Genomic DNA, 16914 nt, shown 5'->3' on the forward strand with positions numbered 1-16914 from the left:
TGAGTGTAAGCAGTCTCATTGAAATGGTCCTCAAATGGGAACCTCTCTTGCAGGCATGGAGGGACCTTTTGGTGGCGGTATGGAAAACATGGGTCGATTTGGATCTGGGATGAACATGGGCAGAATAAACGGTAAGACTGATGCTTCCTTCCTGCTTCCACCTGCCCCCTGGTGGCTGTTGGCTCTTGGGTGACCTTGAGGCAGCATACCCATTTTTAATGAATAATTGCCCCTTCCACTGTTCTGTTGAATTAGATGTCTTTGAATTGCCTTAAATGTTACTAAAATCAGAAGTTTGTATTTCAGAAGCCAGACTTCCTAGTTAGGTAAGTGTTAATCCCGTTAGTCACTAAACTGTGTGTCCTGTGTTCTGACTCTTCCCGATAATTACCCAATAAAATAGTAAAGCTTTTTTCTTGTCCCCAGCTCTAGCAGGCATCCTGTAGATAGCTGTGGTTATGTTTTGCTTACTTTAAAATCGTCTTCAAGTGTAAGGGATTAGTTTTAGTTTCTTTGGAGTTTCTAATTGAATTCCTATCTTCCTGGAGTGCTCGCCTGCATCAGTTCTTGGTCATCTGCTCTGATAAAACTCCGAGTTGTGAGCAGAGACACTGATTTAATTTAGCATTTACATAGTGCAAATTTTGGTGTTACTATCATTCAGATCTTACCAAGCTTTTGACCCCTTAATAGAAATATGGTACTATCATAGTAACAGTCTGTTTTTTTATTTAGTCCTTGCAAGAACCACATGATTTGTAGGTACTTTTATCACCATTTCATCAGAAACTGAGGCCCAGGGAGTGACTTGCCTAAGGTCACATGGCTAATAATAATAATGGGATATATATGGATCCCACCTATCTGGCTCCAGAGCCTGGCCCTTAATCGCACTGTGATCCTGCATTTCAGAACTGCCTCCAGCATGGGCGTCAGCCCCTTCTCTGTGGGGCTGTAGAGTGTGCCTTGAGAAACCTTGCAGACTGTTTCTGAAATCCTCTGGGGGTTGGTTGACTCTTTGACCCTTACCTGTGGGGATCTTGCTTCCCTTAAACACATTAACTTCCCTGGGATGGAAAGTCATTAAAGATTTGCATTTAAATGTTTCTTTGCTGACCTGCAGTATCCTTTAATGTGAAGATAGAATAGAGCAAGCGAGAATTTTCCTAGGATAGAAAGAAAATTCTGATGAATAAACTGCCCTTCTTCATGGGGTTGCCTTGTTCTAGATGATGATAAAAAGATAAAGGGAAGTCCTCACCATTAGGCATGAAGGGACAAAGGTCTGCATTTCCAGTGTACTTTTAGGCTAGCCTGTAGCTCATAATATGTACAGGAATTTAATAAAAAGTGAGAGTTGGAGGAGTCTGGCTTGGTAAAGTGTTTGCTCAAAACAGATGAGTCATTAGGAGATGGGGTTGTTGCTCTGAGGAGTGGAGTGATGTGATTTAGAAGTGGATGGAGAGGGGGTGGGGCTGTGCTGATTGGCGTGGGAAAGTCCTCAGGGTCCTGGCAGGTGGAATGCTGCAGTCACAGTTCTGGGCCTGATGATCAGAGGTTCAAGGTGCTGATTCTCTTGGAGAGCCACAGTGGGAGGATGTGTTCTGATGCGGTGTTCTTAGATGCTTTCAGATATAGATCCTCCGAGTCCTCCCTCCTCATCCTCTGCAGTAGACAGCTGGGACTTCTTCCACTTGAGCTGTGTCTGAGCTTTGAGTGCGTCAACTTTATCAGGGGAAAAGTTGATAAAGATGTTTTGAATTTAATTTAATGTTTAGTTGGTGACCATAATGTGTCTACCAGGGTCATAGGTGCTGACATCAGACTGATTAGAAATCAGTCTCAGGGGGGCGCCTGGGTGGCACAGTGGTTAAGCGTCTGCCTTCAGCTCAGGGCGTGATCCCGGCGTTATGGGATCGAGCCCCACATCAGGCTCCTCCGCTATGAGCCTGCTTCTTCCTCTCCCACTCCCCCTGCTTGTGTTCCCTCTCTCGCTGGCTGTCTCTATCTCTGTCAAATAAATAAATAAAATCTTAAAAAAAAAAAAAAAGAAATCAGTCTCAGGGCCAGTCAATCAGCAGTACAGGTCAAGTCCTGATGAAACAGATATTAAAAATTACAAAATAAAAAATCAAATGCCAAACAATAATAAGATACAATATTTGACAAGGAAAACTCTCTTTTTGGGTGGGACATTGGAATTCACAGAGAGTTCCCTGAACTGTAGAGCCTGTTGACAGTTGGGAAGATGAGTTCTGTTTAATTTTCTTTTTGTTTTCGTTTGGGAAGATGAGTTCTGAGGCCGCCACTGACATTAATACCTGTGTATGACTTCCTTATCTCAAGGGGGCGGAGTGCTGCCGCCTTCATGCCGTTAAGATAGGGATGAAAGGAGTACAGCAGAGCATCCTCCATTATAGTCCCACTCTGGGGTTTCCCTTCTGCCCACCACATGAAAGCTTGCACAAGCTAGTTTCAGCAGATGGCATGCCACCAACCTGTGCAGTTCAGTTTGGGTCGATTCAAACTATGAATAGCAAGTTCACCATTGCTAAAATCTGTGTTTTCTTTTTTTCTTTTTTTTAAAGATTTTTTATTAGAGAGTGAGCACGAATGGGGGCAGAGGCAAACAAGGAGAAGCAGGCTCCCCGCTCGGCAGGGAGCCTGATGGCAGGGCTTGATCCCAGGACCCCGAGATCATGACCTGAGCCAAAGGCAGACGCTTAATCGACTGAGCCATGTAGGCGTCCCTCTGCTGCGTTTTCTAAGTAATTCATGATGGCTAGCCTGCTTCCACCCCTTCGGTAGGCTTGTTCATGTCATCGAAAGTAAGGGACTTGAGCTTCATATAACCATTTTTGGTAGTTGTGCGATAAAAGGTGATCATTACCTGATTTCTAAGGAGCAACGTTAATTAACTAGGTTTTTCAAGGACCTCTCAGTATGGGAGGGAGACACGGTGTGATACACATCTTAAGTCTTGTTTTAGAGGAAAGAAGTAGCCAATAATGGGATCATCAGAGGTTTTCTCCAGCAGGTGGACAGCTGTGGTAAGGCTTCCCCATAGAAGCTAAGACCTTTATTTTTAAAAGACTATTGCAAAACGTAAGTCTTGCTGTCAGCATAGAAAAAAGTAATGAAGCTACCAACATCCTTGTATAGACGAAACCACCCTGGTTAGTAGAGAAGTCCCGTTATATGCAGACGTGTTTCTGTATTCTGTGTGGATGTGCTTGTGTTAATAGAGCGTGGATGTTTGCATTGGGTTTAGGTTCCCGCCTTTGCCTCAGCCCTTAACCAGGCGTGTGACCTTGGTCAGGTTATTAAGGCATTTGAGCCTCTTTCTTTGTAAAGGGGCGGTGATGTTGCAGGCTCTTGTGAGGATTATGTGAACTACTGGCATCCGTAGAGCCTGGGTGGGGCGGGGCATGTGGGAAGTACCCCGCAGGTGGTAGCTGCCACTGCAGCCTGCCTTTGACTCAGCATGCGCCCACGTGGTTGCTGTAGGAGCAAGTGCTTGGTGTACCTTACTCACTGGGGGGGCTTTAATGAAAGTTGTCAATTAGTCCTTAATGGATTCAAGGTAGGTAGTTTCCAGGGATTCACTTGAGGTGACTTTTTTAAGGAAAAAAGGATGAATGATAGTTTCTCTGTAGTAAGAGTGAACATGCTGACGTGGTGGTGGCTGTCGTGTGCCTGTAGTTTGTCATGTCTAAAACACAGTGATGTTCCTGGAAAGGCCTAGGGTAATGTTTTTCTCCACAGAGATGGAGCGTGGCATGGGTGGAGGATTTGAGAGAGACTTTGCCAGAAACAAGATGGGAATGTCTCGAAGCTTTGGCGAGCCCCTTGGCAGAGGAATGGGTAAGAAGGCCCCATATGGGTGGGGCTCACCCCTTGGGGTGCAGGCTCACCCTCAGGTCAGAGGTTCTTTTAGGCAAAGTCAGTTGTTTTTCCATAGTCTTTTAAAAAATCGAACATTTTCTAGACCTAGGTAAAAACTTTTGGTCCTTGAATTTTTTATTGGTATCAATAGCACCATTTTTCTTTAGTCTTTTCAGGTGGCTTCTATGGTTGCATTGGTATAAGGTGTTTGCTTGCTGTGGGAGTTAAAAACCACTGTGTTTACATGGCACTGGCTCTCTGGAGTGGTAGAGATTTCTGAGGCTCTGCTGAGTGGGGTGTGAGTTCCCTTGCCCAGGGCGCTGTGGTGGTCTAGTTAACGGATGGCATGGTGTGCTTGCTGGTACCTTTAAAAGAGGCCTCAGGGAACTGGGGGAGTTATCTGATGCTGGAAGGCCTGCGTATTGGGCCTAAGTGCTGCAGAGAAACTCTTGTTACAGTTTTGGTTAGATTGCGAAGCAGTTTCTTTACTTCTCGGTGATTGTCTCTCCTGTCCCCCGTTTTGAGTTCAGATGTTTCTGAGAATCCACCAGCCTAATTCTTCATTAGTATGGTCCAAAGAGATTGTCCAGTTTTGGGCTCTTAAGTTTGTTTCTGTCAAAGGCGATTTGGAGCATGGATCTGTACTCTCCCTCCATCTTCTGCTTCTCATTCTGTGCAGATGTGAGGCTTCTGGATGACTGCCTCAGAGTGCTCAGCCTCTGTCCTTGGGTTAGGTGTGAAGATTTTAAGTTCTTTTGTGTAAGTTTGTATTAGATATATTCTGGTCCTAGAAAGATTCGTCATCCAGCTCATCAGCGAGGCGATTCTTCAGATTATTTCTAGGACTCCCATCTTTGTGTTGTGTCCTCCATGAAACTCAGGAACTATTAGAAGAGTAGAGGGAAAACAGTTGTTTGGTGGAGACTTGTTTCTCTTTTTCCCTACTGGCAGTTAGGTAGCTAGAAGGACTTTCTTGTTTCTTACTAGGCTGGTAGTGAAGATTTACTTTTTTTTTTTTTTTCCTTGTGCTGTCTTCTGTGACCTATTGTAGCTTTATTCTAGATTATTCCAAAGCTTTAGAATTTTGGGGGTGAGTTCATAATCTGTATGATTAGGTCGGCTAAAGTTTCTTATTGTCTAAGACTGATTCTGTTTTTGTGTCCTGGAATAGCAGGATATTTTTAAAAATTAAACTTGTCATTTGGCTGCAAATAGCAATTTGTGGAAACCAAGGGTAAGAACAAGATGGCAAATGACTTTGCTTCCTAGGCACTTCTTCCTGCCTTAGGCCTAAACTTCACCACTCTGAGGTGCCTGTCAACCTCTGTGATGAGCTGGTGGCCTTGCCCTGGTTCGTGGAGAAGGGGTAGATCTGATGAGGTCATTATTTCTCATGGCAACAGGAAATTCCTCTGGTCCCGACCTGAATAGAAATGGCATCTGTAGGCCTTGCTATCTCCTGCTACTTTGCCACCATCTCTCTGATTGAGACTATCTTGTCTCTTTGTCCTGAGACCTCCCAAAGGGACAGGGGCAAGAGCAAAGGGCTTTGTTCTGGAATTCCTGCTGCTGCTTGTGATCAGACCCAATTTAGTAAAAAGGTGTCTAAGTTTAAGTTGGGGTTCAGACTAGTTGGCCTGGATGAGTTTTTTGTTTTTGTTTGTTCAGTTCTTGATTTATCTCTCCTTTCTGTTTTTCACTTGAAAATTGAATTGTTTTGGTGCTACTTTTGGTAGTGTGTCTCCCTATTCAGGTCCCTTCTCTTCTATCAAGGCAATAGATCTTTGCCCTTGTTTCTGCAAACCACTGTACTTGGTGGTGCAGGGATGCACATATGTGGTCCTTGACCTTGAAGGAGGTGGTGCAGCTGAGGAGACGATGCTTAGTGACTCAGGGCAACACCGGAGGTCCGTACGTAGAAGTGGCCTAGTGAGGGTGCCAGTGAAGATGTTGGTTCCTAGGCCCTTGGCAGCCAGGTGAGCAACACACAAAGGTGATCATTTTCTCTGTGTTAAGATTGAAAAAAGCATGTTCTACTTTTCTGATAGAAGTGTTCTGCTGAGAGCACTGGATCCGAGCAGGAGTGCAAGACCGTGGTGGAGGAGATGCAGTTTAAGGTGGAGCGGCGGGCTGAGTGTCTGAAAGGGTTCAGTGTAACAGGAGGGTGTACTGGCAGAGAGGGCTGACAGCATCAGGCGCACAGGCTTGGAGGTAAGGGTCTACCCGGGGCATGAAGAGCAGATTCAAGTTCAGAGTCAGAGCAGGGAGGTCTGTGAATGCCCATGAAAATTTTTCCTTTCTCTTCAAATCAATGGAGTGCCGATTGTGATGCTTTTGCAAGGAGTATTTTGATTTAAGTGCTGCCGATTTAGGAAAGTGAAGCTACGCTGGGTATGTGGAGCAGTATCGCAGGTGTCGTGGAATAAGTAAGCCCTCCTTGCTTGCAGGCTGGAGGTCTGTTGTTTCTTGGTATGCTTTCCCACGTCCTTCCTGTAGCAGGTGGTTGTAGTACCAGAAACAGCTGTGGGGGTAGGGTTAATCTCTGTGGTCGCAGTCAGAAAATGAGATGTGCTTTGTGGCTATTAGTCCACATTGCTGAGTACACTTTGGGACCAGAGAAGGGGGTGGGTACAAGTTTCTTTACACAGTGAAAGGCTGAGAAGAATCTTTTGAAAGCTAGTACTAACCATATAGCATTAGACAAACTTTAAAGAGGTTTGTATGAATCGTTGGCAAACAAGCAACAGTGTTTTCTGTTTTGGACAAGGTGTTGGATGTGTTCTGGATATGTTGGGGTTTTTATTTTCCTGAAGCTTTGTCTGTCACTTAGTCATCGTCACACCCAGCTCCTTCCAGGTGGGGCTGGTGGGCTCAGCTTGCTGCAGTCTTTCCATGCACGACTTGTTAATGAGGTCATACTTGAGCACTGCATGCAGTTGCTGCTGGTTTTTAGGGTTTTGGCAGTAAGTATAGCCACAGCTTTAGTTTGCTGAAGGATAATGTGAGGTGTTGATTGGATCTGGTGGGTGAGTGAGGGTTTGGACCAGCTTTAGAAAACTGCTACTGGCCCCATTCTTGCTCTGATTTTCTAAGTTCAGTTCATTGGTGCACTCTGGCTCTTACTTAGCTCTGCTGGGCACATTCCCAGATGGTCTTGCCAACTGGGCCTCAGACTCTGGAGCTACATGGGATCCTAGTATCATGACCCAACATCAAGGACTCTTAGAGTTTTCTAGTAAAATGATCTTGTCTGTGTGTGTATTTCTTAACCCCTCCCCCCTTTCCTTGTTTTATTTTTAAATTAGTAATATTCTTACTCTGGAATCTGTAATAAACAAATTTCTGTTACCATAGAGAAATTTGGCTAATTTTTTTTTCTTCCTGATTTCCTTAGAAATCCTAAGTAATGCACTGAAGAGAGGAGAGATCATTGCAAAGCAGGGAGGAGGTAGGAAACGCTTAGTTTTGATGTTTTGATTTTTAGAATAGGCTGTTATTACTGGGGATAGTAGAGTGTAGTGGTGGAAAGCATGGGCTCTAAAATAGACTGCCTGGGTGGGAACCAGCTCTGTCTCTTCTTAGCTGTGTGACATTTGGCAAGTTACTGAACCTCTCTATTTTCCATAGTGTAAATGGGGATATAATGGTACCTACCTCATAGGGTTGTTGTGCAGAGTAAATGAGTTAATGCATAGAAGTGAGTACCTACATAAGTGCTGTGTAAGTGTTAGCCATTGTCATCATTATAATATCCATGTAATTTGGGGGCTTTGTTGTTTTAAATACTATAAAATTGTAAATTCCTAAAAGCAAATACCTGATTATAAACATATACTAGCTCCATCCATAACAAATGCTTACTAAACTGTACGTGTGTACTGATAAATATTCAGAAAATTATAAAGTAAATATCTGCAGTCTCACTGCCCAGTGATGAGTGCTGTAATCATTTTGGAATATATCCGTCCATTAATACACTTTTTTTTTATGGGTACTTAAAACTAAATGAACTTCTTTTTTCAGCTTGACACCCCCGCCCCCCCAGTGGCTCTGAGTGTCTTGGCATTTCCTTGGTAACTCCACTTGCTGGTTATTTCTGTGGTGCTCTGATTCTAAACTCCACATGGGCACCGTTTTCCCCTTGTTCTCTGCTGTTTTTGGCACCAGGGGGTCAGCCTGATTTCTGATGTTCTTGAGCATGCTACCTGCCCTTTCTAGTTATCTTGCTTTTATTTTTTTAATAGTTTCTGAGAAATTTCTGCTCTGAAAGTCTAATATTGTTAAAATTGTGTTTATATTTTGCCACTTGGCGTGCTGTTACTCAGCATGACTAAGGAAATAGTCATGGAGAAATAGAGTGACGTGAGGTCGTCAGTCAGAGACTCACAGAAACTTCTGATTTTCCTTTTCTTGAATTTACGCCTTGGACTGGGCTGCTTGGGTCAGTAATGGGCTGGCTGTGGGCTCAGCTGACCTTTTTCAGAGGCAGGTGGCAGCGGTGGTGGTGAAGCTTGAGTGAGAGAGACCCTCATGCTCTGCATGTGGAAAAGTGCTGGGCAGACCCTCCTTGTCCAGGGCTACCAGCCTCACAGGGTCCCTGCATTGCTGACATGCCAGCATGTGTCTAGCTGAACCATGGCATTGAGAACTGATCTTAGCCTCTTCTAGGATCTACTCTGCAGTGCCATTGCCTTCTTTTCCTCCAAAGCCAGCAGAATTATACACAAGTCATTTGGGGGTTTTCCTCACAGAGTAAGGCTCCCTGGAAGTGGCTCTCTGTCCATCTAGACATAGAAGATCTATATTGGTGTTTGTTTTCTTTATCTCCTCTTAATTATGTGGCTGTATACTAGCCTCTTTATGCCTGGAGGTGCTAAGGAAATGCAGCCAGACTGGCCATCAGCAGGGCATCTGAGAGGGACAAGCTGGGAGAGGGTAAAGGTTGTGACTGATCTGAATTGTCACATATAATCCACAGAATCTGTTACATGGACTGACCAACTGAGGGTGGGGTTTCCAAGCTTCCTTCTTTGAGGGCATTTCTCCGTTGAATTTGGTGGGGAGACTTCAGAGTTCTCGGGAATTGACAACCATGGCTCACAAAGCTAGTTACAAGTGCTAGTGCTTCTGAAATAACATGGAGAACATTGTTGACACAATTCCTCCAGGGTAGATTTTCTCCTTTTTAAAATTTTACTATGGAAATTTCAGCTCTGGCACAGAAAATAGGAAGAGTGATGTCCTCACCACCCTGCCTTAACAATTGTTGACATTTGAGAAATGTCTGATCATGAATTGTGGTGGGATTTAATTCCCGAACTGTGGTTGAGCTTGTGAAGTACCCAAGCCTCTGCACCCAGGTCACCCTCCTGGCATGGTGTACACACAGATGTGCAAGTCCTGATACCTGCCTGTGTTTTGTTTCCTTGTTCCAGGTGGAGGTGGAGGCAGTGTCCCTGGGATCGAGAGGATGGGCCCTGGAATTGACCGCATTGGGGGTGCCGGCATGGAGCGCATGGGCGCAGGCCTGGGCCATGGCATGGATCGTGTGGGCTCCGAGATCGAGCGCATGGGCCTGGTCATGGACCGCATGGGCTCAGTTGAGCGCATGGGCTCTGGCATCGAGCGCATGGGCCCACTGGGCCTCGACCATATGGCCTCCAGCATCGAGCGCATGGGCCAGACCATGGAGCGCATCGGCTCTGGCGTGGAGCGCATGGGTGCCGGCATGGGCTTTGGCCTTGAGCGCATGGCCGCGCCCATTGACCGCGTGGGCCAGACCATTGAGCGCATGGGCTCTGGTGTGGAGCGTATGGGCCCTGCCATCGAGCGCATGGGCCTGAGCATGGAGCGCATGGTGCCCGCAGGCATGGGGGCTGGCCTGGAGCGCATGGGCCCCGTGATGGATCGCATGGCCACCGGCCTGGAGCGCATGGGCGCCAACAACCTGGAGCGTATGGGCCTGGAGCGAATGGGCGCCAACAGTCTCGAGCGCATGGGCCTGGAGCGCATGGGCGCCAACAGCCTGGAACGCATGGGTCCTGCCATGGGTCCAGCCCTAGGCGCCGGCATTGAGCGCATGGGCCTGGCCATGGGTGGCGGTGGCGGTGCCAGCTTTGACCGCGCCATCGAGATGGAGCGTGGCAACTTTGGAGGAAGCTTCGCAGGTTCCTTTGGCGGAGCTGGAGGCCATGCTCCCGGGGTGGCCAGGAAGGCCTGCCAGATATTTGTGAGAAATGTAAGTGGCTCTTCAGCAGCTTGGTGGTGGTGGTGGTAGTCACAAAGGGAGGAGGGGAGCCGGTTGGGGTCAGAGTTGGTGCCCTCAGGCAGAGGAAGTAGAGTAGCAGCACATAAGGCCACCTTGCTACTGTCCCCAAAGTCTGGTGCTGCTGGGATAAGGAGGGAATGTAAGAACATAAGGAACTCTCTGCGACAGGAGCCCCGGGTTGTCAGACTGCTAGGTAGACACCAACGGTGAGCTCAGGAACCCTGTCTTCTTGATTCCCTTGGCTTGAAGAGCCGCTGCACCTGGGCAGGACAGAGGGACAAAGGGCTATATCTGCATTATCTTTGTACCAAGTTGACCACCTTCAGTTACTGTTGAATGGTCTGTGGGCCGCTTACTGTAGGCGACTGTCCTCTGCATGGTTCTCCCTTAGGCAGTTAATGCCACAAGGGAGTATGTTTGGTGTGCTGGTTTCGAACCTCATTCCAGACAGGCATGTTTTGTTCTCTGCTGATCATCTCAGTTTGAAGGGTACCCTGTTTCTTGGGTAACAAGAAGTCCTGAAAGTTCCCCTCAGACAGACTCTGGTGTTTATACATTAGGACATTAGGATTTGGTTGTATCATTCATTGGTTTCTCCTTTTCCCTATAGCTCCCATTTGATTTTACATGGAAGATGCTAAAAGACAAATTCAACGAATGTGGTAAGTGTTTGAGAAAGGCTTTTTAGGTGCTTCCATGTGTTGTGGCTTCAGAAGTCTTAGCTTGTTAGTGATGCATTTGAGGGGTGCAGGGAAGCTCCCATCCTGGTCTTCACAGCCACTTGCCATGACTCGAGGACCAGTGGGACTTGCCATTTTTCTGCCTGTGCAAATACTCAAGCCAGTTGTTGAGTTTCCTCTTATGTGTCAGACATTTCTCACCTGTGTTCTCATTTCAACCCCATCCTTCTCCTTTTATAAAGGTTTTTGAAAAGAGGTAATGTCCCCATTTTGCAGATGAGTCAGGCAAAGTCACCTTCCCAAGGTCACATGGCTTCTACGTGACAAAGCTGAATAAAAACATCTGAGATGAGGTTGCTTTCTACCACCGCACTGTTGGTTCATGCCTCAAAGAGCACTCGCCCAGAAGTTCCCAGGGGTGAACTTATGTGTGAATGAGACTGAGGGGCACTGGTTGTGGTTTCCTGGCACACCAGGCCACCATTCTGAAAGGCTCACTGTGTGGCTGAAAGGAAGTGAAGTTGGCCCCGGGTGAATCCCTGCCCCTCACTCCCACCACCTCTGTTCTGTTAACCATGTCCAGTGGGAGCCCCGGGCCTAAGCCCGAAGTCTGGGTGGCTTGCTGGGTCAGGGCCGCCTCAGTGTTGCTCACTTCCTGTTTAACTGGTAGCTCAGATTGCACCACTTTGCTGCTTCTCCTGGTTCTTCTCTTGGGGCAGCTGTTGAGCCATCGTGCGCCTTCTTGCCCTCTCCCCACTCCTTAGTTTCACATTGTAGTAGGTATTCTGAAAAGTCAGATTGAATCACGCTGCTCCCCTGCCTCAGACGCCTGGAGGTGCCCGTCTGCCAGTGAGAGAAACTCACTAGCCCCTTTGTAACTTAGTTCCTCCTCTTTCGTCTCCCTCCTGTCCCTGAACCCTGAGTTGCAAGTGCCATTCTCCAGAAGTGCTTTATTTCATGCCAGTATAGCAAGAGTCTTCCTTCTGGTGACCTTAAGTGTTTCACAACTGTCCCGTGAGAAGTCCCCTAGATGTTGACCTTCCCTTGGGGGTGAGTTTAATGGCTTTAGAAACGAGGGCCCCCAGCATAGGCTACACAGTCAGGTCCTTCTTAGCTCTTCCCCTATAGACTTGTTTCATGGTGGTGCTTGACACATACCTGGATGCTTAATCAGTGCTTGAATGAATATGTGAAACCCACTTGTGAGATAGGACGCAGCCTATGTGTGGACAGTACAGAAGCGTCCATTCTATCCTGATGGCCTCCTAAATGCTGTGGTGTGCGGTCTGGGAGATGAAGCCTCTGTAAAACTCACCTATAAAGTTGGCCTCACACAGCCCCCTTTGTAACTTTCTTGAGTGTACGAGTATGCATTTCAAGCTGCCAGGGAGGCTCATCATGGGTCAGATTGTTGTCCTTTTGGCAGAAGAATGGCAACATGGCTGAGGGCCATAGTCGCTGGAGTCCGGCTGTTGTGTTCTGAGCATTCGTGTGCCAGGGCCGCTCTCCCTTTTGACTCTGTCCACCAAAATCCAACAGGTGATCTGGACTGAGTGGAGCCCAGACTGAGGCTGAGCTCTGGGTTTGCCTGATGAGTTGTGGTCTCTTCTTCCCTCCCTGTGCCCAGGCCACGTGCTGTATGCCGACATCAAGATGGAGAACGGGAAGTCCAAGGGGTGCGGTGTGGTTAAGTTTGAGTCGCCAGAGGTGGCGGAGAGAGCCTGCCGGATGATGAATGGGATGAAGCTGAGTGGCCGAGAGATTGATGTTCGAATCGATAGAAATGCTTAAGCAGTTGCCTTTTTTAAACATCGATACCAGACCTCTGAATTTGTATTTTTTCTTGTTAACCATTTTAATTTGTTGGCTGGATGTATAAAGATGTTTAAAAAATTCAGTTGCTTTTTGGGGTAATTTGAATTACTTTTTTAATGACTGGGGTTCCATTTGACTGTTTGCATTGAGATTGCAATGTGCGCAATTTTTTTTGTAGTTGTGGCATCTTGTTGACATCGAATATGACTTTGATAATAAATACCAGTTCCTGAAAAGATGCTTGCTTTTTTGCGTATGTGTTGTGGGGCACCTACCTGAGGTTGGGGGAGCTAGAGCCAGTTGTCTTTCTACCCTTGGAGCTGTGACCCCTGGGGGTCTCATCCCTATCCTTTGTGGACCCCGAGGGTAGAGGACATGGACCCTGGCCACTTCAGGAGCACTCTTTATGAAACTGAGTCCTGAGTGGACTTGAATTCTCCAACAAAGCGCTTAGATGCTAGTGGTCCCGCGGGGAGTCCTGAGAGCCGGTCTCTCTTCCTCCTGTACAATTGCTATCTGGGCCGCAGACATTGGGTCAGGCTCATTTCCAGTTTGGCTTTTGTCATAGTCTGCTTCAGCTGCTCTAACAAAAATACCATAAACTGGGCACCTTATAAACAACAGACATGTATTCCTCACAGTTCTGGGGAGGCTGGGACATCCAGGATCAAAACACTGGCAGATTCCATGTCTGGTGAGGGAACCTGATCTTTGTTCATGGATCATACTTTCTAGCTGTGATCTCACATGGTGGAAGTGGCAGGGGAACTTTCTCGGGCCTCTTTTATAAAGACACTAATCACCACCCAGATAGCATCACATTGGGCATTAGGCTTTCAACATAGGGATTGTGGTGTGTGCTTGTGGAGGGTGGGGGCATATACTTTCAGTTCATAGCCGCTTTTCTTCGCTGCAGTGACGGACCAAGCAGGGTGCGAGTTTCTGAGCATATTTAGTCCTATAGTGGTTTAGGCTGAATGTGATACGTGGGCTGTGTCAGAACCGGGTCACTCCTTCCTCTTCTCCCCCATGATGTGATCTCATAAATAGGTCCACTTGGGCTAGACAGCTGTTGCGGCCTGTGTGGAGCTGCAGCCACTGCTTGTCATGTTTGCTTGTGGTGTCCTACCTTTGCCACCCTCTCCCTGCCACACTTTTCTGCTGGTGTTTATCGCGGAAGGGTGAGACAATGGAGGGATGGGGTTGACCTTGCAGACCCCCAAGTGTTGGATCATGACTCCGCTGTGTGCCAATCAGGAGGGAAAGAAAAGACAAGAAGCAGGAATTGCTTTAAATAGGAGCTTTATGTGGTTCATGTATGTAGGCAGCCTGGGTGGTTCTGTGACTGCCAGTCTGGGATCCAAGACTCCTGGGTTAGCGGGTGGCTTGGCTGGCCGGTTGTCTGGGTACCCACACCTGTGGGTCTTATCGTTCCTGGGGGAATGGTTGGCTCTCCAGAGGGTCTGCCGAGGAAGGGTGATTTGCAGTGACTCTTCTCCCCATAAACAGATAATGAGCAGCCCCAGGGAAATGGGGTGAGGGGTTTACCTCCTTCCAGGCACTGTGGTCCCTTCTAGCCTACCCAGAGCATCTACATACCCAGGAAGCCAACATCGTCATACACCTCCGTTTCCCTAGCAGAGAGCAGTTTGGTCAGTAAGAGTCACCTTGGTCCGCTGACCACCCCACCCTCCCTGTGTGTCGTCCCCCCCCCCGCCCCCCAGTCAGGGCCAGTACTCACAGGGGCAGTAGAGCTGTTCTGGGCACGTAGCCATCTGCAAAGAGAGGGGGATAGGTAAGCTCTCAGCCTTGGTGGTAGCAGGTTTCCCTAGGACTTTCTGGCCTGGCTGACTTACATTTGCCCTTGGTGTCCCGGCACAGCATCTCATCCTTGTTGGTGTACTCGATCACTTCCAGGATCTCCCCACGCCGGATCCCCAGGTGCTTGCCACCCCCACGACGTGTCTTGGCATTGGGATCGATCATCATCCTTGTCTGAATCACTATCTCCCCCTCAAACTGGGGAGGGATATGTTAGAGCTTTTATTTTGTGCTGTCACCCCAGGAACCCCATCTTCTGAGGATGGAATTTGTGGGGCCTTGGTCAGTTGGGGCTGTGCCCAGAACTCCCAGGGCTCTTGTTTAGAGGATTCTGGTGTTCACACCTTGAACTTTTTCCGGAACTCCCTCTCGGCTTTCTCTGCCTTCCGCATCTGCTTCAGAGTCTTTGGGTCTGTGGGTGGCAACTGCTGTGGCTGGGGAACCTTCTCCTTCCTGAGGAATTAGGTGCTCCTGAGGTAGATGCGCTCCTCAGGGGCCCCCTTCTTGTCCTCCCAGAGTTCATCCCTTCCCTGTTCCATGCCCATTGCCCTGTGGTACCTGAGTTCTGGGTCTTGTGGTGGCCTGGGGGGTTGCTGGATAGATGGCACTTCATCTGGAAGCAGAGCGCTGAGTTAGGGCAGGGACTGTAGCCCAGCCTTCGTCTTGACGCTGGTGGCTTGATCGCGAATGAGCTTTCCCTGTGTCAGTTCTCAGGACATCCAGCCCTTCCCAGCCCCCACCCTGCCCACCTGTCCATCTTCTCCCCAGGCCTGCCTTCTGGGTTGTGAGTTCTAATGGATTGCCTCTTGTTTTCGTTAATTCCTACCGCATGGTAGGCATGGCAGGAACTGTTGACTACAGTACCTCATTTTAACTGTCACAACAACATTATTACTTAGGCTAGTAGGCAATACTGTCATTCCCAGCTCACTGATAGGGTAACGAATACAGGCTCTGGGTGGTAAAGCAATCCTGCTCCAAGGTCATCTGGCTGGAAATGATAAATGCAGGATTTATTTGCAGGCTTTTGAGGCCATTTCATGTCTGTCTTCTAGAGTAGGTTGGCTTGGGAATTGTCATGGGATTTGGGTCAAAAATTGGGCAAAAGCATTTCTTAGAGCCAATGAAGTGGGTGTCTGAGAAGGCTGTGGGGTGGGGTGACTGGACTGACTGCTGCTGAGACGGCACTGTGAGGAGTCTCCCCAGTGAGGGCTGACTTCCTGGCAAACTGCCAGCCTTTCAGGGAGGAGACTGCTGGCCTGGGGTTTAGCTTACAGCCAGAGCCTCATGAGTAGCAGTTGAGTGAAGGATCCAGAACACGAAGCCCTCAGCTTTTTGCTCCAGACTCCAGCCTTGGCCTGGTGCTGAGATGGTGATGCCATCTATAGTCTCACCCAGGACACTCCCTCTGGCTGCTCCCCCTTCTCCCAGAGGCACCCCAGGGCCCCTGCAAGCCCAGCACAGTGTAGAGCATGCCTCCGGGCGCCGTGGTGGAGGGCAGACTTGGCATACCTGCGGCCCAGACTTCCTGGCACTGTGACCCTAATCAGGCCATGCAGGTAAGGCAGGCTCTGAGGGGGACCTGTTGAGATCCTGGGAAAGAGCTAGGTCTGCTGGCCCCAGCCCCTTCCAGGGGAGCCCCAGGCAGTGCCGAGGAACCTCTGGAGTGGGGCTGGTACCACTCCAAAGTGGGGCGGAGTGGGCAGCTAGATTTGAAAAGGGCCAAGTAGCCTTTGGGACAATCTGTACTATCAGTGAGGGTGAGGGCCCACATACAGTGTTTCAAGAAGGGAGAGAGTTGAGAAGTCTATTTGAATGGAGTCTTGCAGAATGACTGGCATGGAATGGGGAGACGATTGTCCACAGACAGGGACAGTGAGCAGAGGTGGAGATGTTCCTGGTCTGTTGGGGATTGGGGAAGGGGTGGGCTATGCCTGCAAGGCTGCTGAAAGCAGAATGGCCAGTTACTCCCTTTCCCCATGTCCATGGCCCCAAGAGTGGCCCCCAGACCCCAGCCACAAGAGCCTCACCAGAGCGGAAGCAGGAGGAGCCCTGTCAGGAAGCTCTGCTAACAGAGGGTGTTGCAAGCAGCCCCTGAGGAAAGCCCAGGAGAAGCAGAAGGGGCTCGGGAAAGAGTAGTAGAGGCAGCAGACCCAGTGCAGGGGTGGGTGGGTGGGGAAGTGGGAGCATCCCAAAAGCACCCTTAATAAAAGAGTCCCCTGTAGGAAGCCCTTCCAGAGATAGGGCAGGGAAGCCGTCTGGGAGCACAGGGCCTGGGCTCCTGTGTACTGGCTGTATGAACTGGGGCAAGTTGCTTCTCTGGTCCTCAGGCTTCCACATCTGTGAAAGGGCATGCTGCTGCCGTGGGGGCGGGGGCGGGGGCGGGGACGGTGGTGCATGTTCCGTGATGGTCGTGTACAGGGCTTGCATGCAAGTCACTCCCCC

General features: G+C 48.6%; 2 protein-coding genes across 10 annotated transcripts in view; one reads left to right on the top strand and one right to left on the bottom strand.

The window, feature by feature from the left end:
* HNRNPM (heterogeneous nuclear ribonucleoprotein M) overlaps positions 1 to 12884 on the top strand; it is a 39289-nt gene extending 26405 nt beyond the window's left edge. For 3 of the 4 annotated variants that reach the window (XM_008711300.2, XM_040629447.1, XM_008711301.2), the window contains 6 exons: positions 54 to 131; positions 3766 to 3864; positions 7280 to 7333; positions 9321 to 10123; positions 10764 to 10815; positions 12461 to 12884. In XM_008711300.2, coding sequence (XP_008709522.1) covers positions 54 to 131; positions 3766 to 3864; positions 7280 to 7333; positions 9321 to 10123; positions 10764 to 10815; positions 12461 to 12624 — 1250 coding nt within the window. In that variant the 3' untranslated portion in view covers positions 12625 to 12884. The remainder of the gene's footprint in view (positions 1 to 53; positions 132 to 3765; positions 3865 to 7279; positions 7334 to 9320; positions 10124 to 10763; positions 10816 to 12460) is intronic. The other variant, XM_040629448.1, reaches the window with a different exon arrangement.
* Positions 12885 to 13933: 1049 nt separating this feature from the next.
* PRAM1 (PML-RARA regulated adaptor molecule 1) overlaps positions 13934 to 16914 on the bottom strand; it is an 8635-nt gene continuing 5654 nt past the window's right edge. For 5 of the 6 annotated variants that reach the window (XM_040629440.1, XM_040629444.1, XM_040629442.1 and 2 more), the window contains 6 exons: positions 15028 to 15082; positions 14814 to 14922; positions 14505 to 14667; positions 14390 to 14423; positions 14248 to 14282; positions 13934 to 14111 (listed from right to left, as the gene is read on the bottom strand). In XM_040629440.1, the coding sequence (XP_040485374.1) occupies positions 14074 to 14111; positions 14248 to 14282; positions 14390 to 14423; positions 14505 to 14667; positions 14814 to 14922; positions 15028 to 15082 (434 nt within the window). In that variant the 3' untranslated portion in view covers positions 13934 to 14073. Of the gene's footprint in view, positions 14112 to 14196; positions 14283 to 14389; positions 14424 to 14504; positions 14668 to 14813; positions 14923 to 15027; positions 15083 to 16914 lie in introns of all 6 variants that reach the window. The other variant, XM_040629443.1, reaches the window with a different exon arrangement.

Source organism: Ursus maritimus, unplaced genomic scaffold (genome assembly GCF_017311325.1).
Source record: "Ursus maritimus isolate PB19 unplaced genomic scaffold, ASM1731132v1 scaffold_14, whole genome shotgun sequence".
Taxonomy (NCBI): domain Eukaryota; kingdom Metazoa; phylum Chordata; class Mammalia; order Carnivora; family Ursidae; genus Ursus; species Ursus maritimus.